The following is a 27,970-nucleotide window of genomic DNA, read 5'->3' on the forward strand; positions in this document are numbered from 1 at the left end:
CCGAGCCCTCTCCGACTTCCATCCGGTCCAGAGAACGAGCTCCCGAGCCCTCTCTGACCACAGTCCGGAGAACGAGCTACCAAGCCCTCTCCGACTTCCCATGTGCCAAGCTTCCATACTTGGACTTTTCCCGTGCCAAGCTCCCTGCTTGGACTTTTCCGATGCCAAGCTCCCTGCTTGGACTTTTCACGTGCCAAGCTCCCTGCTTGGACTTTTCCAAGTCAGGTCAACTCACCTCGGGTCAACCAGGTCAACCTTGACCACAGGTTGCACCCACAATCTCCCAAGCTTGTATCCTTGTCAAACATCAAGATACAACCATTGTCAAACATAACTCGTCAAACATCAAAACACAACTCGAGTCTAGTCAACTCGAGTCTGGTCAACCAGGTCAACCTTGACCTAAGGTTGCACCAACAATCTCCCCCTTTTTGATGTTTGACAAAACCCATTGACAAAACCCATAATCAAACCCATAATCAAGTTAGGTTAACTCGATAACCTAACTTAGGTTTTCCAATGTTCTTCCCTGAACATTCTCTAGACATTCTCCATTCTCCTTTCTACTCTCCCCCTTTTTGACACACATCAAAAAGAGTGAATCAAGGTCAAGAGTTTCTTCCTAATGAAAGTCCCATACCTTTCATTGAAACTCTTAATTTCCCCCTTGACACTAGAGTCAATAATTAACTTAGTGATAATCCCATATCACTCATCCTCAAAAATTTCGACGAGTAAAAACTCCCCCTAAAAGTCAACTCCTCCTTGACTAATAGGTAAAACTCCCCCTAAAGGTCAACTCCCCCTTGACCATTGCACCAACAATGTCTTGGAGAGTTTCAAACCTTTAGAAACCTAAAACACCACTTCCCGAGCTGCAATTTCAGACAAACAGTCGAAATTCAGCAGGTTGGCACGCCCTGATCGGTCACCAGACCGATCAGGGATTCCCTGGATCGGTCACGGTGACCGATCCAGGCAACCCTGGGCCGATCAGAATCCCCTCTGATCGGTCCACAATTCTGATTTCTGATTTCTGATTTCTGATTTCTTCTCCCGAAATTCAGAAACCTCTAGAAAATTACAGAAAATTCCAAAAATTGTGAAATTTTGAGGATACATTCCTCATAACATATACTATCAAGGAAAAATAGTTTTCTATGAAAATAACTTCCATTTTCAAATCTTGATACAAAGTTCAAAAACTTTGAAATAGTTCAAGTTACCTCAACTTTGTATCAATTTGCTCAATGATGAATGCTATCACTAGAAAAGCTTCATCAAGGTTTTTCAAATCAATTTTGAAATGATTTTAAACCCTTTAATTTGGGACTACAATCTTTGGGTTATATGTACATGACTTGTACATAAGCTTTCCCTATGATCCCCAATTAGAATTAGGCTCATCTAGGTACAAGAACTATGCACCTTGATCCAAACTCACAATCCTAATATCTCACACACATCTAAGATGTATCAAACACATCCAAGTCAATTTTGATGTGAGATATGGGTTTAGGTTATCTTAGGCTAAGGTCTCATGCATTTTCTAAACATCAATTTGATCTCCATATCAAATTGTGTTTTTAACCTTAAATCAATTTCATTGATTATAAATGCAAGAAATGATGACATGGCATAAAATGATATCATACATAATAACATGTGCCAATGTCATGATGTCATGGTATAAAGTGTGAAACTTAAATAAAGCATAACATTTAAACTAACCTAAGCATTATCATGACATTTTAAATGATCATAAAATAAAAATGATGTCATGACATGTCATATGACAAACAATGTATGGCAAATAACATGTAAAGGTATAGGAAATACCTAATTCTAGCCTTAGTTGTCATTTTTGACAGTTTTGATCATTTTGCCATAGGTTCTATATTCCTAAGAGTAAAAGACCTAAAATCATATACCAAAGATTTTTAGATCACTATATGCCAATTGACTCTAGAGAACTCCTCAAATGTGATTGGCACATCCTAATCACCTTAGGAATAGCTTTCCATTTCATTTTCAAGGCTTGATTACACCTTGAAAATTCCTAAAGTGCCACCTTTTGCCATGATTAGGTTAACTACCTATTCAAGTAAGGTTGGCACACCCTAACTCATCTAGCGTGATGAAATCACGCTCCTAGGAACCCAATACCTATTGGAGCTCATTGGGTTCACTAAATATTCACTAGGGATGACTTCCCTAGCAACCCTCCTAATGACCCTCCTAGGCTTTAAAGCCTTGGTCATTTGGGACTCATCAAGATCCACTCTAGGGGTGACTCCCCTTGTGACCTTGGTGATGGTCTTTCTAGCCCTAGGTCTTGTTCCATAATCGAATGGAACATTGTGATAAGTGGGCTTGACCACTTGGGACTTAGGTTTGTGACCCAAACCTTTCTTGTCCTTGGACATTGGTTTTTTACCCTTAAACCCTAGAGATGACTTCTCCAAGTTCTTAAGAGCCTTTTCCAAAGTATCAAGTCTTGACCTCAAGACTTGATTCTCCTTCTCTAATACCTCAATTTTTAATTTTTCATTTTTCTTTGAGGTATTTCTAGGCATGTGTCTAGTTGTTTTGGGGTTTCTACCTAGATTTTCCTTAACCTTAGATGAATTAATCCTAAGGTTGGCATTTCTAGTATTATCCTTATCTAGGTTAACATGTTTGGCACCTAAGCATGTATATTGATTCCTATAATTAACATGCTTATCATTCTTGACAATAGCAATAAGGCTACTAGCATGCATCCTACTAGAATTGCAAGAATGTGCCTTAGAGATTACCTTAGGGTTTGCCCTAGCTCCCCCTATACATGTGCTCGATCTCTTGTCCTTGTGAGATTGCCTCCCCCTTGGACATTGGCTCCTATAGTGTCCCCTTCGCTTGCATTGGAAGCACACCACGTGCTCCTTGCCCTTGCGTGTTGGAACTCCGGCTTCCTTGACCTTTGGCGCCGGTGAAGTCTTCCTAACCCTCCTTGGACACTTACTCTTGTAATGTCCATACTCCCTACACTCAAAGCACATTATATGTAATTTACAAGAAATTAAATTGCTTGAGTTACCTAGGGTTGAGGATGGTTGAATGCTCTCTCCTTCATCCCTTCCAGAGGTAGAAGCTTCTTCTTCTTGCTCCGAACTTGAAGAAGAACTCTCCTCCTCTTCATCCTTAGATGTTGAGTGACCCTCAACCTCTAAATCCATGCCTCCATGATGTGAGCGACTTGGCTCACTTGCCTCCTCTTCATGGCTTGAAGTGGAGTTCCCCTCATGGAACTTAGCCAAGTTGTTCCACAACTCCTTGGCATTGTTGTATCCACCTATCCTACACAAAACATCATTAGGTAAAGAAAATTCAAAAATTTTCAATACCTCATCGTTGACGGTTGATTGGTGGACTTGCTCCTTTGTCCACTTCTTTTTCTCCAAAAGTTCTCCTTCTTTATCCAATGGAGGAGTAAAACCTAATTGAACACAACTCCAATTTTCAAGGTTAGTCATAAGAAAATACCTCATTCTTACCTTCCAAAACGCGAAGTCGTCGCGATCGTAGAAGGGTGGAATCGTGATGTCTTCTCCGAGTTGATCCATCTCTAGCTTGTGCTCCCCCGGGTGTTGATCCAACGAAGAGAGACCTCGCTCTGATACCACTTGTTAGGATCGATGATCGCGGCTAGAGAGGGGGGTGTGAATAGCCGACCCCAAATTTTCGCGTTTCTTCCTACGAATTAGGTTAGCGCAGCGGAAATAAACAATAGAAACGTAAAGGAAAAAGACAAACCTCAAACTCGATGGATGTAACGAGGTTCGGAGATGAAACTCCTACTCCTCGGCGTGTCCGTAAGGTGGACGAAGCCTATCAATCCGTCGGTGGATGAGTCCCCGGAAACCCGGCTAATAATCACTCCTTCTGGGTGGAGAAACCTCGCCACAATGTCTTGCAACAGCAAGATAAACAGGAGTACGAGAATACAGCAAGAAACTAAGTACAATACAAAAATGTAATAACCCTAGCTTGCCTTCTTGTCGACTGGATGAAGCAGCAACTTCAAACGACGCCTACAACAGCAGGAACCCAGCCGATGAAGCTCACACGAAGCTTCAAGCAGAAGCGAGCTCAACAAAGCTCAGATCACAGCAGTGAAGAGGAACAGCAGCTCAAGAAGAAAGAAGAAGAAGAAGAAGAAGAAGCAGGAAACAGTAGCTCCTCAACCCCTTTTATAACCTGCGAAGAAGACACAACAGAAACTAGCCGTTGCTACGCATCGGCTAGGATGTGGACCGATCAGGCTCCATCCTGATCGGTCCACAGAGCTCCTGATCAGTCATGGGGACCGATCAGGCTAAGCCCTGATCGGTTTTAAGGTCTGGACCGATCAGGCATGCTCCTGATCGGTCCAGCTTCATCCTGATCGGTCCTGGGGACCGATCAGATCTTTCTCTGATCGGTCCAGGGACCGATCCCCTTCCTTTTCTCCCGAGCTTGCCTTCGATCGTTGTTTCGATCGGTGCAGGACCGATCGATAACTCAAGAGGCTACTGTTTACCGGTCACGGACGCATCCGGATCCAGATATCAGCGATCGATCCACTGATCGATCCAGAGCTTGGTTTTTGCCAAACCAAGTCCCAAGCCTTCCAAACCAACATCCGGTCAACTTTGACATGTTGGTACATCATGCTTAGCATTCGGTCACTCCCTTGACCTGCTAAGACTCCCCACCAAGTGTCCGGTCAATCCCTTTGACCCACTTGGACTTTTCTCTTCGTGTCAAGTATCCGGTCACTCCCTTGAACTACTTGACCTTCTCAACACCAGATGTCCGATCACCCTTGATTCATCTGGATTTTCCCTTGCCCGGCTTCACTCACCAGGACTTTCACCTAGCTTTGCTCACTAGGGTTTTCACCTGGCTTCACTCACCAGGTTTTCAATCTGCCCGTCTTCACTCACCAGGACTTTCCAACTGCCTGGCTTCACTCACCAGGACTTCCCAACTGCCTAGCTTCACTCACTAGGACTTTCCGACTGCCTGGCTTCACTCACCAGGACTTCCACCTAGCTTCACTCACCAGGATTTTCACCTGGCTTCACTCACCAGGATTTCCCAACTGCCTGGCTTCACTCACCAGGACTTTCCCGTCTGCCTGGCTTCACTCACCAGGACTTTTCCACATCCGGTCCAGAGAACGAGCTACCGAGCCCTCTCTGACCACAGTTCGGAGAACGAGCTACCGAGCCCTCTCCGACTTCCATCCGGTCCAGAGAACGAGCTCCCGAGCCCTCTCTGACCACAGTCCGGAGAACGAGCTACCGAGCCCTCTCCGACTTCCCATGTGCCAAGCTTCCATACTTGGACTTTTCCCGTGCCAAGCTCCCTGCTTGGACTTTTCCGATGCCAAGCTCCCTGCTTGGACTTTTCCCGTGCCAAGCTCCCTGCTTGGACTTTTCCGAGTCAGGTCAACTCACCTCGGGTCAACCAGGTCAACCTTGACCACAGGTTGCACCCACAATCTCCCAAGCTTGTATCCTTGTCAAACATCAAGATACAACCATTGTCAAACATAACTCGTCAAACATCAAAACACAACTCGAGTCCAGTCAACTCGAGTCTGGTCAACCAGGTCAACCTTGACCTAAGGTTCTCCAGCTCAGTGTCCAAGGAGAATGAAGCACACTATCTGAAGATCTCTTTCGGGCGGAGTAGCCTCTTACAGCGTTAACAGAACACAAAGAAAGGTAGAACAAACAGAAATGGATTACTAGTTGTTATTCAGCTTCTTAGGCCAAGACTATATTTATAGTCTTGGTCGGGGCGCTTAGAAGGGTTCCAGGCACCTGGGAGGGGATAAAACTTTATCCCTTTCCGTATAAATCACGTTTGATCGCGATATGGATATAATCCAGGTCTGAGCGCCCGGAAGGGTTCCGGGCGCCCCAGACTGGTCCGGGCGCCCAGACTGGTTCGAGGGCCCGGACTGGTTCTGGGTGCCCAGACTGGTTCCGGGTGCCCAGACCAAGAAAGTCAACAGTGTTGACTTTTTCAGTCCGGACTCTCTGCTCCGATTCAGCTCGCCTTGATCCGGGTCTTTCACTCCGACTCCACTTGCTTGGGTAATCCCAACTATTCAAAAAAGAGCTCGCCCGAACCCAAGTTCCGGCCTTCTCCTCGAGCAACCTTCCTCCCTGGTTTCTAGTCCCTCGAACGTCACGTACGTTCTTCTGGTCCACCGGTGTACTCTTTTGCGGCACCTCGTCTCTCGGACGCACCGAGCCCGTCAGCTCTCTCCCCGTGCCGTCCTTCTCGCTAGACGCGTCTTCCGCTCGACTTCTTGTGCTCCTAAGCTCCTGCACACTTAGATACAAGGGTTAAACCAAACAGGATCTAACTTAACTTGTTTGATCATATCAAAATAACCTTGGGGTTCCAACAATCTCCCCCTTTTTGATGTGAGCAACCCAAGTTAAGGTAGGGTAAACAAACGCAAGAATAAATGCAATGTAAAGACAATTAATTTTGAAAATAAGTGCAAACAGATTTTTCAGTTAAAAATTAGATTATATCATACCTCCCCTTAGACTTAATATCCTTCTCCCCCTTTGATCACATAAAAAAAATAGGGTTTCTTAACAAGTCTAAGGTTAACTTTAACACTTAAAAGAAATTTGCAATAAATTAGAAAATTTTAAGTGAGAAATTTTTCAGGCAGAAAAAAATTTCTAATTAAGAAATTTTCTAAGTAAGAACAATTTAATTTTCTAAGTTAAAAATAAAATTTTTGTGCAACGGAATAAATAACCTAAAAAAATATTTTTAACAGAAATAATTTAAATATTGAATTTTTCTAAGTGAAATTTTTAGAGGTAATTTCAATAAGTGTTAAACTATTGACAAATATTGAAACCAATTAACTATTTTATGCTTATTAGTTTGTCAATTAAATATTTAATTCAGAAATCGGCTTCCAGACTGTAGTGAAGCACTAGGCCTTTTTGGTTATTGGATCATCAACCACTTCTAAACAAAGTCTTTTAATGAATTCAAATATTCAATTTTCTACCTTAAAGCCCTAAGTCTTAATTATCCTTTTAATTTAAACACGTTTTTGGAATCCAATAGAGGTTCCTTCTTATAGGGTTAATCAGGTATTTTCTAGGTACATAAGTTTTTGATATTTTTCTGATCTGAATTTTATGAAACTTATAGTACCAGTTTAATCCTCTATAGTTTCTAAAAGCAGAAATATTTGAATAAGTAGAATTTCTCAAGTTTTCTATTTCTTCTTTTAATTTATCATTTTCAAGTCTTACTTTATCAAAATCTTCTATCAGACATGATTTTGCTAAAATTCTTTTTATTTCTAAGTTTTCATTCTTTAATTTATTATTTTATTTTTAATTTGTACATAGATTTAATACCATAATAAAGTTGATCAGGAGGTAAGAGACATACCTCACTTACTATATCAGACTTGAAGCCTGACTCTCCCCCTGCTTCGCTGCATTCATTTGAAGTCGCTCCTCCTTCATCGATGTTGGCTTTTGATGTACTTTGTCTTTCATAGCTCGCAATCAGTGCTAGTCCAACATATTCTTGTATTTCGGACTCAGATGATGAGCTGTCATCCCAAGTAGCTTTTAAAGTCTTATACTTCTTGGGTATCTTGACTTTATCCTTCTTGAGTTCTGGGCAATCTTCTTTTAAGTGTCCTTCCTTTTGACACTGATAGCAACGAACCCTTCTTCTATTTCTTGGATTTTTCTTATTCTATATTTCTTTAAATTTATTAGATCTAAAGAATTTTTTAAAATTTCTTACCATATAAGCTTCTTGATTTTCTTCTGAGTCTGACTCGGGTTCATCCTTCTTAGTTGCATTTAGCGCCATAATCTGGCTTGAGTCTTTTGATTTCCCTGGTCATCTGGTTTCATGTAATTCAAGAGTAGAAAATAGTTCCTCTAGGGTACTTGCCTCCAGGTCCTTCGAGATGTAGTAGGCGTCGATTATTGAGGTTCATTCTGAAGTCCTCAGAAAGACATTGAGTGCATAGTGTATCATGTCCCGGTTGGTTACCATTTCACCAAGGTTTTCGAGTCCGGTGATTAGTTATTTTACCTTTGCGTGTAGATCGGCTACCTTCTCACCTTTTTCCAGACGGATATTTGTCAGTTTGTTCCGAAGTATGTCTCTTCTTGCAAGTTTGGCTTCGGATGTACCTTCGTGGAGTTCCAGGAATTTTTCCCAGAGTTCTTTGGCCGACGAGTAGCTTCTGATGCGGTTGACTTCTTGAGGCAGCAACACGCTCAGCAAGTGATATTCCGCCCAGTTATTTGCTACGGAATCGTTTTGTTCTTTCTTCGTCCAAAGACTTTCTATTTTTTCCTCTCCATTTTAATTCGTAGGAGCTACAAAACTATATTTTATTATTAAATGAATTTCAAAGTCTGTTTTCATAAATACCTCCATATGACATTTCCAGTGTGCGAAGTCTCCCTCGAATTTTGTTAGAACGATGCTTAGTCTGGCAATTGGTTGCTTTGCTTCAGTCTGCGGTTAGTCCTTCTGAAGCGTCCTCGCTCTGATACCACTTGTTGGTCCCTTTGGAGGCCTGCAAGAGGGGAGGGGTGAATTGCTGTGAAAAAATAAATCAACCCTTTCTCGACTTATAACTAAATTAAGAATACTTGTAATTAAAAATAAAGAGACTAATTAAACAGAAAATAAACACAAAGGAGTTACTTGGTTTGCAATCAGAAAATTATTAATCAAAGGAGAATGAAGCACACTATCTGAAGATCTCCTTCGGGCAAAGTAGCCTCTTACAGCGTTAACAGCACACAAAGAAAGGTAGAACAAACTAAAATGGATTATTAGTTGTTATTCAGCTTCTTGGACCAAAACTATATTTATAGCCTTGGTCGGGACGCCTGGAAGGATTCCAGGCGCCTGGGAGGGGATAAAACTTTATCCCTTTTCGCATAGATCGCCTTTGACCGTGATCAGGATATAATCCAGGTCCGAGCACCAGGAAGGGTTCTGAATGCCCCGGACTGGTCCGGGTGCTCGGACTAGTTCCGGGCACCCGGACCAAGAAAGTCGACAGTGTTAACTTTTTTAGTCCGGGCCCTCTGCTTCAGTTCAGCTCGCCTCGATTTGGGTCTTCCGCTCTAGCTCTGCTTTCTTGGGTGATCTCGGCCATCCGGAAAAGGGCTCACCCGAACCCAGGTTCCGGCATTCTCCTCGAGCAGCCTTCCTCCCCGGTTTCACGTCCCTCGAACATCGCGTACGTTCTTCTCGTCCATCGGTGTACCCTTCCGCGACACCTCGTCTCTCGGATGCACCAAGCCCGTTGGCTCTCTCCCCGTGTCGTTCTTCTCACTAGCCGCGTCTTCCGCTCGACTTCCTGTGCTCCTAAGCTCTTGCACACTTATTCACAAGGGTTAAACCAAACAGGACCTAACTTAACTTGTTTGATCACATCAAAATAACCTTGGAGTTCCAATAGAATCCACTAGAACTTTTGCCTAAGACAACATAGGACTTTCCTACGAGCTCAATCAAACTTGTTAGATCATAAGACAACTTAATTTTGGACCCTTTGACATAATCAAAACTCAAGCTCGATCGTATGGTGCTCCCTGCACCAACAGAGACAAGGACGATCGAGAGTGTTTGCGATGATAATGTGATAATCTTGAGGCAACTCAAAGTTGAGCTGGATTAGATCCACCTCCCTGCCTTTAAAACCAAAAAGAGTGGAGGTGCGACATGGAGTAGGAATGTGTAATGGAGCATTGATGGTCATGGTTTGAAAACAAAACCATACTGAGTTAAGGAGAACTTATAGATGAAGAAGATGGTCGAAAACCTAAAGAAGGTATCGCAATGGTGGACAATGAGCATTGGAGAAGGAGAAGAACATGTGAACATTAAACCCTAGACCAGTGAAGCTTATAAACTTAGAAGGTTAAAGCACAACCATCTGATTTCGAAGGCAAAAGAGTGGGCTAATTACTATAGTCGTCCAATCAAAAGGCCAAAACTGTCAGCAGTCTAATCATCAGACATCATATGTCTCTTTAGGAATTAAAAACCAAGCATGGGTGGGCCATGTAGTGGCATCGTAGGAAAGGACATTTATGATGGAGATGACCGGCGAATCATTACTATGATACGCTATCACGCGTATCACCACACATTATTGTGCATTTGTGGCATCTGATATGCTTCTTTTTTCAAAAAAGATAAGCTTCAAGGGTAAGCACAGTAGAGTAACATAAGCAAGGACTATAAGCCGATTAAGAAACTGAAGACTGAAGAGGTCTAGTCGGTCAGTCCTAAGCCTTTTTCGACTAGACTTGAAGGAGAGGCTTATAATACGGTGAATAGGGAAAGGTCCTTAGTGGGTTCCACGAGTCAACGAGTCGATGTGGAGGGCAATCAAAGTCTAAAGCAAGTTAAGGTCAAGTAGCTAGCCTAGCAAGACCATCATCTCCCAATCAGCTAAAGCTGATCGGGCAAACCCTCAGGGGCCCAGCTCCCCAACTATGCCGAACACTTATAGGCCCTGATCCCCACCTTCTCCTAATTGGCTAAGGTCGATCGGGCAGGCCCTTAGGGGTCCAACTCTCTGACTTTGCCAGACACCTATGGGACCTTGCTCCCCACCTTCTCCCAATTAGCTAAGGCTAATCAGACAGGACTTTAGGAGCCCAACTCCTTGGCTCTGTCGAACACCTATAGGGTCCTGCTCCCCACCTTCTCCAGATCGGCTAAGGCTAATTGGATAGGCCCTCAAGGGATAGCTCCCCGGCTCAGTCAAACACCTATGGGGCCTTGCTCTCCACCTTCTCTTGATTAGCTAAGGTCGATTGGACAGGCCCTCAATGGCCCAGCTCCCTAGCTCTGTCGGGCACCTATGGGGTCCTGCTCCCCACCTTCTCTCAATCGGCTAATGCCAATCAGACAGATGCTCCCCGACTCTACCAGACGCTGATGGTGCCCTGGTCCCCACCTTCTCCTGATCGGCTAAGGCCAATTGGGCAAACCCTCAGTAGCCCAACTCCCCGACTCTATCAGACACCTATGGGGCTACTCTCCACCTTCTCTCGATCGGCTAAGACCAATCGGATAGGCTCTTAAAGACCCAACACTTCAATGTGCCAGTTGCCTATGAGGCTTAACTCCCCCTTTTGAGTACTATTGTAGCTCATTCACTTCCCTTGAGAAACTAGGCTCCTTGTGCATGACCCACCTTTTGACTAGCAATCCAATAGGCCTCCTAGCCCATGAGCTCATCTCACCATTAATGTAGCACATGGGTTTGTTAGAAGATTATATCCTCGTACAGATAGGCAATACTCCCCCATACCTATGATGGGACTACCAGATACAGTGGAACTATGGTGATTAGACAGGTTATCAAACAGTGATATTGTGATATGATGTCTCATTAAATATGGGGATTATAGGAGGCATTATAAAAAAGGTCATTCTCCGCTGGTGTAGGTAGGTGAGTCCAGTTTTCTCTCATTACACCACTATTCTTCTTCTTCTCCTATCTTGACTTTGATCATCAAAGTAGCTACGCCAAAGACCCATCCTTGGGCTCCTTACTAGTGGTTTTTCCCTCATCCTATGGATATTCTTAGGTGTTCCCCGATTCCCCCTGCCAAAGCCTTCTTCCGGTCAAATTCTCATCCAACTCGTCGACAGTCCACAGCTCACCGCTTCCCGATGGGATCAGTCTTGATAGACTTTAATCAGAATAACATAGATTAAATTGCTAACACAAATTAATAATAGTAAACTCATATAGGTCTTATAAATCCTTGTAGTTAGCTAACAACTTCTAATGTTTCTATTGTCAGAAGACTAAATTGGGATGTTTCAATCTTCCACTTAAGGCTTGACACTTTTTTTTTCTAAGCCCAAACTTCCTTGTTAGTGACATGTGAGATCTAGTGACAACTACGCCCTCACATAAACAAGAATCTTTCTAGTTGGATCATCTCGTCATGCCTAGGAGTAGATTGTTTTGACATAATTTGCAAGAAGATCTCTACTCTTTTTTACCATTTTCAAAATACCCTAATATCCCACGTCAAATTTTAAAATGAAATGGGAAAGAGAAAAATAAATTCAAAGAAAAGATCAAGAAAGAAAAAATATCTAGAGCTTTTGACTATTGAGGGTTTGACAAGTTATTGAGACCGGTCAACAATATAATGATAGAGTATCGTGAAGCGAGAGTGCCAAGTCGGAATGTCGAGCTGAAGAGAGGAACAAGAAGGTGGTTAACATTTTGACGATGAAGAGAGAAAGAGAGGAAGAGGAATGTTTTGTCAACGAAGAGGAAGACGGTGATTTGGCGTGAACAGGTTTAGATTAGGGGAAAAGTAATTAAATGTGAGAAAATAATCTAAACATTATAAGGTTAAGTCTCCACGTCGTTAGTTTATTTTTTTATTTATTTTCTTGATAATTTCTTATTACTCGGTCTTCCTATTTTTATAGATCTAGTATTAGTCGATCCTATTTTTATGGATCTCGTAGTCTTTGCTCTTATCATTTGTGGTGTATTTAAAGGGTCGTAGAGGCGTGTAGAAGGTATCTCGATGTAAGGCTTTCTTTCATAAGTAAAATTTCTATTTGTCCTATTCTTCCTATATATTTCTGTGTGCTTTGGGTGTGCTATTCTATCCGATTCTAAACCAACATCTAGTATCAAATCTTTGGCAATATAGAACACCCAAGAATCCACGATTCCACAAAAATGTCTGGCATCCCACAAGTTGCTGCGAAGGAGAACGACAGAGTGTCATTTCCCTATTCGATGCTAAGCTCTCACAATTACACTATGTGGGCAATAAAGACAGAGGTGATTCTTAATGCCCAAGGAGTCTGGGAGGCGGTGGAGACAGTGGAAGGAGTCCAAGTAGATATAAAGAAGGATAAAAAGGAGTGTGCATACATCTTGGAATGTATCCCCGAAGGCATCCTTCTCCAGATTGCAAAAAAGGAAATGATGAAGGAAGTCTGGGGCAACCTTAAGACGAGGTACCTTGGTAGTGATCGAGTGAAGAAGGCACACGTGCAAACGTTGAAGAGCGAGTTTGATGCCCTCCGGATGAAGGAGACCGAGACGATTGATGAGTTTGCCGGCAAACTCAACGCCATGAGCAGCAAGTTCTCCACTCTTGGTGCCACGCTTGAAGATTCCTCTTTGGTAAAGAAGTTGCTTGATTCTGTCCTTAATAAGTTCTTCCCTATTGTTGCCAGTATTAATCAGTTTCACGATCTTGAGACGATACCATTTGAGGAGACTATTGGGTGACTGAAGAAGTACGAGGAACAAACACTACGATTACGTGGCAACACCAATGACACTGAAGGTGAGCTCCTACTTACTCATGCTGCATGGCAAATGAGACAAAAGGGGAGCAACGTGGACACTTCGTCAGGAGGCAAAGGGTGTGGGTCCAGCAGCCCTAGTCGTGGCAAATGGCATGGGCGTGGGCGGGGGCGCGGTCATGGCCGTGGTACGCCGAGCCAAGACAGTGCAGGAGGCACTAGCAACAACAGCAGAGGCACTCGTGACAAGAGCCATATAAAGTGTTTCAATTGTGAGAAAATGGGGCATTACACGTCCGAATGCTACAACAAGCGTCGTGATGATGAGGCTCACCTCACTTGTGCCACCGATGAAGAGTCGGCACTGATGATGATCGTGTCCCACGAGGAGCCTGACACTAGGCGTGAGCGGCAGGATACCATTCTGCACAGTGAAGATAAGTTGCTACCAGAGATGTACCGTGACATTAATAAAGGAGATAAAGACGTCTGGTATCTTGGCAATGGTGCCAGCAATCACATGGCTAGCCATCGCGAGAAGTTTCAAGAACTAGATGAAACCATCACCGGGAGGGTGAGGTTTGGCGATGGATCAACCATTGAGATCATGGGCAAGGGGACGGTTGTGTTCGAATGCAAGAACGATGATCGGAAGGCTCTCCATGAGGTATACTACATTCCAAAACTTTGTAGTAATATCATAAGTCTCGGTCAATTGATAGAAATTGGGAACGAGGTGCACATGGAAAGCGATACCATGAAGGTGATTACTAGGAGTGGAAAGCTCCTGATGTTGGTAAAGTGAACACAAAATCGCTTGTACAAGATAACCTTGAAGACATTCAAGCAAGTCTGTCTCCTAGCAAACCTAGAAGACCCAACCTGGTTATGGCATATAAGACTCGGACATGTCAATTTCCATGACTTGAAGCTGTTAGGAGAGAAGAAATTGGCGATTGATGTGCCTCCATTGCCCCAGCCGAACAAGCTTTGCGAGGTGTGTGTGATCGCTAAGCATGCAAGGTTGTCATTCCTGTGCCAAGCAAACTATAGAGCGGAGAAGCCGTTGGAACTTCTCCATGCTGATATTTGCGGGCCAATCTCACCATGTACACTAGCCGGTAACAAGTACTTTCTTCTGATTGTTGATGACTTCACAAGGTGGATGTGGGTGTTTATATTGGCAGCAAAGAATGATGCATTCCGTGTTGGGTTCGGAGCACAACGGAAGATATATATTGAATCATGGATCTTTCGTGGTACATATAGTTTTACATAAAATAATATAAAACATATCTCGAGTCCTCGATAGGTGTGAATAATATCACAGACAGATAAGACAGATAAGAGCTCCACGTGTGACTCCTCTAGCGGTATCCACGCACACTAGATCACGAACTTAACACGATCCGTTTGGTGCTAGTCTCTTGGATCGACAAAGCCTTGGAAGCACTACGATCTCTTCCGAACGAAGAAGAAGTTGACGAGGGAAACTCGGAGAGAATCAATTCTTCTCTCGCATCTTTCCGAGGATGGCTACTTATAGCCTCCAAGGAATACGAAGAGTTAAGTTTTCAATAAATTCATCATTTATGATCTTCATTAATTAGGAAGATGAAGAGTTATAGGCTTCATAAATTCTTCATTTATAACCTTCATTATGATAACTCTTCAAATTCATCATTAATTATCACTATAATGACTCTTCGAATTCTCCATTAATCATCATGATTATTGCTATTCGAATTCTCTCTTCTTTGTATCAAATAAATCCATATTTGATCTTTATCTCGACTAGCTTCTGATACCATTGTTTATGTCTACGTGCTATGCGTGCGACCCTCTAGGTTTTATACACGAAGGCAGTATAAATCCATACACAGACTAAGGTAACCGTCTAGCAACAGTTTTTAGTCACCCAACGTGATAAAATTAATATCAGTCATAAACTGTAAACCACTATGAATCGATTACTATGTAATTCAATCTCTTCATCTAAGTCTACATCCCAATTAATTCGATACATTATGTATCATTACCAAATTAATTGTTTTACTTGATTTCCAAGATATAATAGACTCCTCTTGAATGATAAATCATTTCTCCTATTGCCATGGATTTTGAGTCACTAATATCTCTATCAAGCGGCCAGGATGTTAACTCCTAATCCAAGAGAGTGATGAATTCTCTATTGACTCAACACTATTCTCTCTACGCTTTGTCATACACATAACTACTGTATTAATCACAATCCGATTAAAGACTGCTTTTAACGGTGTCAAAGCACATAACTCCACGCATAGAATAAATGAAAGTCTCAAGTCAAAAGATCAGTTACACTCATTCATAAGAGAAATAACCAATGATGCTTAATATGTGGTCTCCTCTTGAGCGGGTCGTGTCCAGTGTACCTCTAAACTCAAAGCACCCCCAAGTACAACTTGGATATTCATCCCTCCGGTCTATCTCGACCTAGTCATACTCAGCATTGATCTAGATATCCATATCCCCTCTAGATATCTGTCTGATCAAGGACTATTTTCATATTAGTATATCCATTAATCTGTGGGCCTTTATCATTAATTATATACGTACAGAAAAGTAAATAATTAATGATAAATACTTGCCTTTATTAAATAATTATCCATAAAATACATAAGAAGTGTCTTGGCACATAAGTGCACACACTAACATTCCGAGCATTCAAGAAGTTCAAATTCTTGATGGAGAACAAGACTGAATACAAGATTAAAACACTCCAGATAGACCGGGGCGGCGAGTTTCTATCCACGGAGTTCACTCAGTTCTGTGAAAATGAAGGAATCGAGCGACATCTCACGGCTCCCTACACACCCCAACAAAATGGTGTTGTGGAGCACCGTAATCGCACTGTGATGGCCATGGCAAGATCTCTCCTCAAGGGTACACATATGCCGGTAAGGTTCTGGGGAGAGGCGGTTAGGCATGCTGTATATCTGTTAAACCGTCTCCCAACTAAGGCGCTAGGAGAGTGCACACCATTTGAAGCTTGGATGGGGAGAAAGTCACATCTCACCCACTTGAGAGTGTTCGGTTGTGTTGCATATGTGAAAAATACAACCCCTCACCTCAAGAAACTTGACGACAGAAGCTCACCCATGGTATACTTGGGTGTCGAGGAAGGCTGTAAAGATCATCGTTTATTTGATCCAAGGCATGGCAAGCTACAAGTAAGTAGATATGTGATGTTTTGAGAAAATTATGAATGGACATAGAATGCAGCTGCCAACAATGAAGAAAAGGTATCATAGTTTATAGTGGTGGATGCATTCAGCATCGACGAGATGATTGTTGCAGCAGACATTGAGGCCGTAGTGGAAGATGTCACAACACCGACAGTAGCCGTGGTACCCATGACAGGAGCGTCAAGTCCATCTACACCATCATCGAACACCCATACAGCTTCCTCGCCTTCTATAACAAACTCACCCGAGTCTTATGAAGGACCGATCCGTTTTAGATCCATTGTTGATATCTACGTCAACACTAAGAAAGTGATTGGTATTGATGAAGAAGAGGGTGAGGTGATGATGGTGATATCTGATGAGCCGGCATGTTATCAAGAAGCTACAATCGAGGCTTGTTGGTACGAAGCAAGGGAGAAAGAACTGAAATCTATTGAGATGAACAATACCTAGAACCTAACTGAGCTCCCATTAGGCCATAAGCCTATCGCCCTAAAGTGGGTGTTCAAATTGAAGAAAGATTCAGATGGGAAAGTCGTTAAGCACAAAGCAAGATTAGTGGCTAAAGGTTATGTACAAAGACAAGGCATCGACTTTGAAGAAGTGTTTGCACCTGTCGCTAGACTTGACACTATTCGAGTCATTCTTACACTTGCGGTAAATCAAAGCTGGGAGGTACACCATCTAGATCAGCATTTCTTAACAGAGAGTTAGAAGAAGAAATATATGTCACTCAACCATAAGGGGTTGAAGTACAAAATCAGAAACATAAGGTATACAGGTTGTCCAAGACCCTTTATGGACTGCGGCAAGCTCCGCGAGCTTGGAACATACATTTGAACAGGAGTCTAGAAGAGCTTGGCTTTAAAAAATGTACTCAAGAACATGCAGTATACACAAGAGGTGAAGAAGAAGCAAGTATACTTGTTGGAGTGTATGTCGACGATCTCATCGTGATAGGAAGTAGCAAAGAGAAAATCAACAAGTTCAAACAACAAATGATGACATAATTTGATATGAGTGATTTGGGTCTTCTCTTCTACTACTTAGGGATTGAAGTGGAGCAACAGAAGAGCCGAATTTTACTTAGACAATCAGCTTATGCCAAGAAAATTCTATCCCAGTTCAAGATGGCAGACTGCAATGTTATAAATCATCCAATAGAACCCAAGACACAGTTGCATAAGGACTTGGAAGGGACTCCAGTTGACGACATGGAATACAAGCGCATTATTGGTTGTCTGAGATATTTGCTACACACACGGTCGGACTTGTCATATTCTGTCGGGATGGCGAGCAGATACATGGAAAGGCCTACAATCATGCATCACAAGGTGGTCAAACAGATTCTCAGGTATTTGAAAGATACAATCTATTTTGGGCTTGTTTGCATAAAGGGACCCTAGGAAATTGATATATTCGGCTACTCAGACAGTGATTTAGCCGGCGATCTGGATGGGAGGAAAAGCTCAAGTGGAATGAATTTATATTTTAATGAAAGTTTGGTGTCCTGGAATTCACAGAAGCAAAAGATAGTGCCGCTTTCATCGTGTGAGGTAGAGTTCATAGCAGCCGCAACTGCGGTCTGCCATGCTTTGTGGTTGAGGAGCCTTGCCAGCGAATTAACCGGTGTAGAGCCAAAGCCGGTAACTTTGTTTGTTGACAACAAATCTGTGATAGCTCTCATGAAGAATCCTATATTCCATGATCGAAGCAAGCATATAGATACAAGGTTTCATTTTATCAGAGAATGTATTGAAAGGGGGCAGATTGTGGTTGAGTTCGTTAATACCGGAGAACAACGAACCGATGCGTTAACTAAAGCATTGCCAGAAGTGAAGTTAATTAGCTGTCATACGACAACTACTCGGCACCCGTGATTTACAACCATGTCAGGATTAGGGGGAGTAATGTGAGAAAATGATCCAGACATTATAAGGTTAAGTCCCCACGTCGTTAGTTTGTTTTTTTATTTATTTTCTTGATAATTTCTTATTACTCGGTCTTTCTATTTTTATGGATCTAGTGTTAGCCGATCTTATTTTTATGGATCTCATAGTCTTTGCTCTTATCCTTTGTGGTGTATTTAAAGAGTCGTAGAGGCATGTAGAAGGTATCTCGATGTAAGATTTTATTTCATAAATTAAATTTCTATTTATCCTATTCTTCTTATATATTCCTGTGTGATGTGCGCTTTGAGTATGCTATCCTATCCGATTCTAAGCCAATAATTAAGGGCATAAATCTTTAGAAAAATAAATATAGCAAAAGAAATAAAATAAATAAAATAAAATAAAACTATTAACGAGGACGGATCCTCTAGTCCGCAAATTGTGGACAGGTAATGGTCCACTTTTTTAGACCCTTGATTTAGTTGAACCCTATTTATTTAAAGATAAGATCCATTTAAATTTAAAGTCTTCATACAATTCATCATCCTCTAATCCACAATTTACGAATGAGACTAATATTAATAAGACCCTGTGCACTTTGTACGTCCTAACAAATTTAAATATAATACTACCTATTATTAATGGCATATTTTATTGTGTTTCATTAATGATGTACTATGAAAAATCGAATTTATTAGAGTATTCCAACTCTAATCCACTTATTTGTCTTTGAATACTTTTTCACGGCACCGCCCTAATTTATTACACTTCAACATTCACCTGATCACCTCAGCAATCGAACTCGGGCGCATTAGAAATACACAAGCGCTAAGGCTATTCCTAAATAATTTTAAAAATTAAATAAATCTAAAAACAAAATTTTAATCCTTAACAATTGGCCATATATTATATACTACAATTTTCCATTTAACATTTAACACGTCACGTGCAATAATTCGGAAAAACGAACGCCGGCTGGGAGTTCGCCGGAGCAGGCTGGTAGTGGTGTGGCATCGCCGGGTGCCTCCACGGCCTCCGGAGACTACCACCGCCTAGCTGCTCCCTCTCGTCGTCCGTTTCAACTGCCAGCGGCGGCGTCCCCTCGGAGACCTCCCTGCCCTCCCTTGCCACCGGCCCAATAGCATCCTCCGCGCGGTCGTCTCCACCAGCTGCGCAATTCAGCGGCGACAGGAGCGGGATGACTACGTTCCACCCGGCTGCGGTCAGTGACGGAGGCGGGGCGACCTGAATGGCGGAGGGGGCGTGCATCTGAAGCCGGCGAAGCTTGCTGGACGAGTTCCTCCTTGGAGCTCCATCTGCAGGCTTCTCCATTGATAGGAGCGAAAGGTATTGCAGCTTCCTGGTCCAAGCTGGGGCCTTAATTAGTAAGCTTGATTACTGAATGGACCATCTAATCAAGCACACGTGATTGTCTTTGTCCTTCTGTTTAGGGCAAATAATAATATTTTTTTATTATTATTTCTAGTTAAAAAATTATTAGTGTACATCACACTTTAATATTTATGAAAGTACAATTTATATATATATATACATTCGTCCAGTGAAAGACTTGGATAATTTAAAGTGAATTCGAGCGCCCAGATCATTCTCGGACATCTCAAATGGTCAAAATTCATACGGGGCGATGAGCGACTTGGGTGATTCAAAGTGAATTCGAGCGCCCAGATCATTCTTAGGCGTCTCAAATGGTCAAAATTCATACGGGACATCCGAAAATGATTTGGACGTCTGGATTCACTCTGACTCATTCATTCATGGCTCACTAAATGGATGTGCAAGATATCAATATTCTATATATAGAGAGATGTTAGTCTACACACTCTTCGATGCACACTCCTGGACAACATGAACAGGAGTCGGACACCATATCATATATATATATATATATATATATATATATATAAATAAAGAGAGAGAAGTTACCCTGCGTCACGCTCCATGTGATTTGGTGCGACGTGCATCAAAATTAGTATTGGATCGATCCACTGATCGATCCAGCGGGGCTGCATCGATCAGTGGATCGATTCAGCCCGGCTTGTCTTCTCCCGTCAGTCGCCGCTGATTTTCACGGGACGCTGGCGGATCACCCCTCGGCTGGATCACAACATGACCGGATTCCGATGGGATCGCGACCGGATTCCAGTCGAATTGCGGTCAGAATTGGTAGCGCTGCGTCTGCTAGCGTCGCGACCAATTTTGGCCACGAAACGGCCAGATTCCGGCCGCCATCTGGCTAGAATCCGGTCGCGATCCGACCGCGATCTCACGATCGGATCGCGGCCAGAATTGGTGGCGCTGCATCTGCTAGCGTCGCGGTCGATTCTGGCCCGCTTCATCTTCTCGCGCCTACTGGATCGATCCATTGATTGATCCAGCGGGGCTGAATTGATCCACTAATCGATTCAGCCTCGCTTTGTCTTCTCGCGCCTGGTGAATCGATCCACTGATCGATCCAGCGGGGCTGAATCGATCAGTGGATCGATCCACCATACTGATCTGTACGGATATATATCGCAAGATAATATTTTCATGTATATATATATATATATATATATATATATATATATATATATATATATATATATATATATATATATTCTTGTCCTTATCATCACATCGTGCCCCGGGCAAGAGATGGTAGCTTTTGATAAATATTAAAGTGTGTTTTGATAATTTTCTACATGTGTGGAACCCGGAAAATATTAAAATAAGTTTCCTTCCATTTTTTTCAGTATAAAAATCATCGACTATTATAATAATTTTGACTAAAATTATTACAACCTACTTATAATTTTAATCAAACTCTAAGCCATAAAATTATCCTAATATAATTAAAATTATTTTAACATTTATTAAAATTATATTAAATTGGTTAAAATTACTTTCGCACTATTGGATTAATTGTTATTATAATTTTAGCTAAAACGTCTACTACACTTATCTATAATATTAAATACTAAGTTTTTGGAGGCATAATTTAATGGTAAGTGCTTAAAATAAATCTATAATGATCGGTGATTAAAACCATCCAGACACTTACTACTGATTTCTCCTTTACCTCCCTCTCAATGATAGTAGGTGGTTGTTAATGTGATGATTCTATTTTTTTTCTTTTATAATATTAAGTCCTAAACTCTAAAACTATTTTAATGTTAATTAAAATTACTCTAATATTAGTTACAAACTATTTTAAATTAGTTAAATATTATAAATTATTTAAATTTGCTCTAGTTTATTAATTAAAATTGCTCTAGTACTATGGTAGCAATACAATCGTTTTTAATAAAACTATTATAATTATATTAGAGCCACTTTAACCAATTTAAATTTTGATTAATATTAAAATAGTTTCAGGTTTAAGATTTAAGCTTCAATATTATAAGTATATTGTAATAGTTTTGATTAAAATTGTTATATGCAAGTTTTTATCGGAGATTGGAATAAAAGTATTTTTAAAATTAAAAATAAGATAGGATTTTTTAATTTTATTTTTATTTTAAAATATGGAAAGTCCTTTTAGGTTTCTTTTATTGCTTGCACTGTATTTCTGCCAAACTAATTGTCCTATAATTAATTTGTGTGCAGAAAATCATGGGGATTGATGAGCTGGTTGTTGGTCAGCTGTGGTTGGATCTGAGTCAAAGGAGAGAGCTGGTGCGTCACGTGTGTGGAGCCAGTCGAATTGCCTCTGTTTATTGTAAGGATGAACAGATCTAAATTATTTATATTTATATTTAATTTAAATGATTTAAACTAGATCTTCTAGTGAATGAGTCGGAAGTGAAGCTTTGGGAGAGAAATTGCAGATATAAACCAAGAAAAAAAAAAAAATTTCCCCTATTTATGAATTAGTCATCTTTTTTTACTATTTATTTGTGTTATCAAGAAAAAATAATGGATGGATAAATTTATGAATCTATTGCTGAATTATTTTTTAGTTTTTTTTTCATCCTCTCAAATTGAGCAAAAAGTCATTGTCTGTCCTTGCATCTGCGCCTCCTTTGAGAGCTCCTCCTCATTCACATCTGTTTCCTTGCAGCCCTTGATTGTCGGGATCATTCTCCAACCTAATCCACAATTTAAGCTTAGGCTCCCTCAATCGTGACTTCACTCAGGCCACCTTGATCGTCGTCCCTCAACACTCTCTTCCTCTAGATACAACTACCGCACTCTGTCTCAGTACGTCGCTGACCTCCAATGGTGCAATCTCCTCTGTCGCATCACCAAACGCATAGCCCATGCCGCCTCCAAGTTCATATGTTTAGCATAAATTGTTAGTACCCAAAGTAATTTTGATGTGATCAACCAAGTCAGGTTAGGTCATGTTGGTTTTAATCCTGTATATAAGTGTGCAGGAAATTAGGAGTACAGGAAGTCGAAAGAAAGACACAGCTAGCGAGAAGAACGACACGAGAAAGAGCTAACGGGCTCGGTGCGTGCAAGGGACGAGGTGTTGCGGAAGAGTACTCGGGCGGACAAGAAGGAGACGCGTGGCGTTTCCAAGGGACAAGAAACTGGAGTGGAAGATTGCTCGAAGGCCGGAAGTTGGGTTCGGGTGAGCCCTATTCTGGAAGGTCGAGATCACCCAAGTGGAGTCGGAGCCGGAGCGGAAGACCCGGACCTAAGCGAGCAGAGCCGGAGCAAGAACCCTGACCAAACAAGTTAAAAAGCTATTAACTTGGGTCCATGTGCCCGGACTTGGTCCGGGTGCCCGTACCAAGATTTTTATCTGGATCGCGTCAAATGCGATCCCTTTACGATGAGGATAGAGTTTTATCCTTCTCTAGGCGCCTGGAACCCTTCCAGGTGCCCCGACCAGGGCTATAAATACATCCCTGGTCCCAGAAGGCTATATAGAACACTTGTAAATGATTTCTTTTGTCTAGCTTCGTATTTTTAGTACTTCAACTGCTGTAAAGAGACTTCTCCGCCTAAAGGAGAGTTTAATGCGCCTTTCATCTTCTTTAGATTAACAATCTCCTCGGTTGTAACCAAGTAAATCCGTTGTGCCTCTTCTTTTTAGTTTCTTAATTTTTTGTTTATGTAAGTGTTAATGTTAATTATGTTATAAAAGTTCGAGGAAGGTTCTTTTTCTTTGAAGGACTATTCACCTCTCTCTAACCTACCGCCAAGGGTCCTAACAAGTGGTATCAGAGTCAGGACGCCTCAGAAAGACTAATCACCGACTGAAGCAACAAGAAGATGGTCGGTGCAGGCATTCATCCATCAAAATTCGAGGGAGATTTCGTGCAATGGAAACACCGGATGGAGGTGTTTTTTAAAACGGATTTTGAGATTTTGTTAGTCATAAAATATGATTTTATAACCCCCAAGGACCAACATAAAGATGGAAAGGAAGAGTGTTTATGGACAAAAAAAGAACAAGCCAATTTCGTGGCGAATGGTAAAGCAGAGTTCCATCTCTGAGTGTCCTTCCGCCCCAAGAGGTCAATCAAATCGGCAGCTAAGACTTCGCCAAATAGCTCTGGGAGAAGTTCCTGGAACTCCACGAAGGCACTTCGGAAGCAAAGTTTGCAAGGCGAGACATCCTCCGAATCCAGCTAACAAACATGCGAATGAACAATAGAGAAAATGTAGCGCAACTCCAAACACGGATCAAAGAACTCATCACTCAGCTCAACAATCTCGGAGAATCAATAACAAACATAGATTCAATCTGGTATGCGCTCAACGCCTTCCCGAGAACTCCAGAATGGTCATCCTTAGTAGATGCATACTACATCTCTAAGGACTTTGAGGTAAGTACACTACAAAATTTGTTTTCTACTTTTGAACTTCACGAAACTTGATGTACAGATTCTAAAGAAATTGAAAAGTCGAACAACAATCTCGCCTTGAAGGCCAAGAAGGAAGATCTTGACTCCGAAGCGTCGATCAATGAAGATAAAGCGGCGCTACTAGTAAGAAAGTTTAATAAATTTATTAAAACTAATAAATTTAAATCACAAATGAGAAAGCATTATCATAACAAAAGGAAGGTCCGATGCTACAACTGCAACGAAGAAGGATATATCAAGGATGACTGCCAAAAATTGAAGAACAAGGACAAGGAAAAGAACAAGAAGCTAGCTCGGCCCAAACACAATCTAAAAGCCACATGGGATGAATCATCGTCCTCCAAATCCGAAATCGAAGCCTATGCCAGACTAGCCCTAATGGCAGACCATCAAAAGGAAGACAAAACCAGCTCAGAGATGAGCATCGACAAAGAGGGAGGATCATTAGAGGAAAGCTACGATAAAGGGAGAGCATTAGAATATGAGGTAAGTCAAGTATGTGTCTTTATCTCCTGAAAAGTCGTTTAAATTTATTTAAAAAAAAATTCCAATGATTTAGTAAAATTAGAAAAAGAAAATATATACTTGAAAAAACAATTAGTCAATGCATGCCCTTTAGATTTATTTGATAATTTAAAATTAGAAAATGACAAATTGAAAATAGAAATAGAACATTGGAAAAATCGTACATGCTCAAATACTCAAAATATTAGGAGATATAATAGTTTAAACTGGTATTTTAAATACCATAAGGGTCAAATTGGGAAAATATCGTAGAAATATATTCCTAAGAAATTCTTGATAAATCCAGTAGGTAGAAACTTGTACTGGGTTCCAAAATCATATTTAGGTTAACTATTTTTTTGGACTTAGAGCTTTCAGAAAGAAAATTAAATGTTAAATTCTTTAAGAAGACAAAGAAGTAGTTAATGTTAGTCCAAGGTAGACCGGAGGTGTTGGACCGTGTTGGAGGCTGGCTAGAAGGGGGGTTGAATAGCCCTGTAAAAATAAAACACAACCCTTCTCGAACTTTCAAATAAACACTTGCATAAATTAAATAAACAGAAAGACGCTCACAGACTTGACTTGGTTACAACCAAGGAGGTTGTTAATCCAAGGAATGAAACGCGCACTAGAATATCTCCTTCAAGCGGAGAAGCCTCTTACTGTAGTGAAACCATAAAAAACAGAAGTTAAACTCTAAAGAAAGTGTACAAGTGTTGGAAATGCTAATTGCTTGAGATGATTTAGCTTCTTGAACCAAGGCTATATTTATAGCCTTGATCGGGGCGCTTGGAAGGGTTTCAGGCGCCTGAGAGGGTTCCAGACGCCTGGGAGGGTATAAAACTTTATCCCTTCTCGCATAAATCGCGTTTGACCGCAATCAGGATAAATTCCAGGTTCGAGCGCTCGGAAGGGTTCCGGGCGCTCGGACCAAGAAAGTCAACAAAGTTGACTTTTTTTGGTATGGGGCCCTCTGCTCCGATTCCGTTCGCCTCAGTCCAGATCTTCCGCTCCAGCTCGCTTGGGTGATTTCAGCCAACTAAAATAAGGTTCACCTGAACCCAATTTCGGCTTTCTCGAGTAGGCTTCCGCTCCGGCTTCTCGTCCCTCGGAATCATCGCGTGCTTCCTTCTCGTCCGCCAGCGTACTCATCCGCAACTCTTTGTCCCTCGGTCGCACCCCGTGCTGACCTTCTCGCTAGCTACATCTCTTGCTCCCCGAGCAATCTTCCGCTCTAGCTTCTCGTCCCTCGAAACACCGCACGCTTCATTCTCGTCCGTCGGTGTACTCTTCCACAGCGCCTCGTCCCTCAGACGCACTCTCCCGTGCCGTCTTCTTGCTAGCTGCGTCTTCCGCTCGACTCCCTGCGCTCCTAAGCTCCTGCACACTTAGACACAAGGTTAAAACACCACAGGACCTAACTTAACTTATTGATCACACTAAAATAACTTTGGGATTCCAACAGGAGGGAGGGGAGGGGAGGTGAACTGGCTGTTAAGAAAAATCTTCCTCGACTTTTAACTCAAATTTAAAAAAAATAGAATAAATGAACAACAAAAAAAACAAGGTTAAAAGAGTTACTTAGTTACAACTGGGGAGGTTATTAATCCAAGGCAAGTAAACGCACTAAAGATCTCCTTCTTTAAAGGAGGAGAAGCCTCTTACACTCGTTGGAAGCTCAAAAAGTAGCTAGGAAATGAATACAATAGTTGTTACCTATTTTCTAGGTCCAGGGGTCTTTTTATAGCTTCTGAAAAATCTTATCCATGGCTGGAAGGCGCCTCCAGTGAGGCGTAGTGGATAAAAGTTTATCCACTACCAATAACGCAATCTGCCTGGTCGAAGACGCCTTCCATGGCTGGTTGAAGGTGCCTTCAGCCTAGCTGAAGGTGCCTTCTGCCTAAAGGTCGCGGAGGCACTGTCAACTCCTGTTGAAGGCGCCTCCAACAGCTCCATAGCTCTATTTTAGCTCTTCCGCTGCTTCGATCGCCTGGGTGATTTCGGCCAACTGAAATAGGGCTTACTCGAACCTAATTTTTGACCTTCTCCTTGAGCAGGCTTCTGCTCTAGCTTCTTATCCCTCGAACATTACGGACGTCCTTCTCGTCCACCTGTGTACTCTTCCGTAGCACCTCGTCCCTCAAATGCACCGAGCCCGTCATCTCCCTTCTCGTGTCATCCTTCTCGCTAGCTGCGTCTTCCGCTTGACTTCTTGTGTTTCTAAGCTCTTGTACACTTAGACACAAGGGTTAAATACTAACAGAACCTAACCTGACTTGGTTGATCACATCAAAATTACCATGGGGTACCAACAATCTCTCCATTTTTGATGTGATCAAACCCAAGTTAAGTTAGGGTAAAGCATAAATAAAAAACAGTTTTAAAAATTTTGCAAGTAAAATTTTACAAAAACAATTATAAAAATTTTGCAAATAAAATTTTACAAAAACAATTATAAAAATTTTGCAAGTAAAATTTTACAAGTACAAAAATTAAAATTTGTAATTTGTTGTACTACTCTCCCCCTAGACTTAATCTCTTACTACTTCCCCTTTAGATCACATTAAAAATAGGGTACTTTTAAAAGTCTAAGAGTAAAAAAGAAAAAAAGTTCTAATTGTTAAAAAGATACGAATTAATTAAAAAAGCATATTTAATTAATTTTTTAACAGAAAATTAAGACATTTTTATAACTTCTAAATGCTTAATAGTTAGTCAATTAAATACTTATTTCAATAATTAGCTTCCAGGTTGTGGCGAGACACTAGACCTTCTTTGCTATTAGAACAACAACTACTTTCTAGACAAATCTTCTTAAAGAAATTCAATATTTAATTTTCTCTGAAAACCTTAAGTCAAAAAGCAATTAATCTAAATATGATTTTGGGATCCAAGATAGATTCCTTCCAACTAGATTAACTAAGAATCTCTTAGCTACGTATTTCTTTGAAAATTTTCTACTTTGGCCCTTATGGTATTTAAAGTACCAATTCAATCCACTATATTTTCTACTATGTTGAATATTTGAGTATATGTGATTTTTCAAAGTTTCTAGCTCTTTATGCAATTTCTTATTCTCAATTTTAACTTTATCAAAGTCTTCTAATCGACAAGATTCAGCTAGTATTGATTTTAATTCCTTAACTTCTTTTTCTATTTCACA

General features: G+C 41.3%; 1 protein-coding gene across 1 annotated transcript; it reads right to left on the reverse strand.

The window, feature by feature from the left end:
• Positions 1–19,219: 19,219 nt before the first annotated feature.
• On the reverse strand, positions 19,220–19,839 carry LOC122053969. The gene has a single exon (XM_042615853.1). It carries the CDS (start codon positions 19,814–19,816, stop codon positions 19,427–19,429), a length of 390 nt encoding a protein of 129 aa, XP_042471787.1. The 5' UTR covers positions 19,817–19,839; the 3' UTR covers positions 19,220–19,426.
• Positions 19,840–27,970: the final 8,131 nt, after the last annotated feature.

Source organism: Zingiber officinale, chromosome 3A (genome assembly GCF_018446385.1).
Source record: "Zingiber officinale cultivar Zhangliang chromosome 3A, Zo_v1.1, whole genome shotgun sequence".
NCBI classification, from domain to species: Eukaryota; Viridiplantae; Streptophyta; class Magnoliopsida; order Zingiberales; family Zingiberaceae; genus Zingiber; species Zingiber officinale.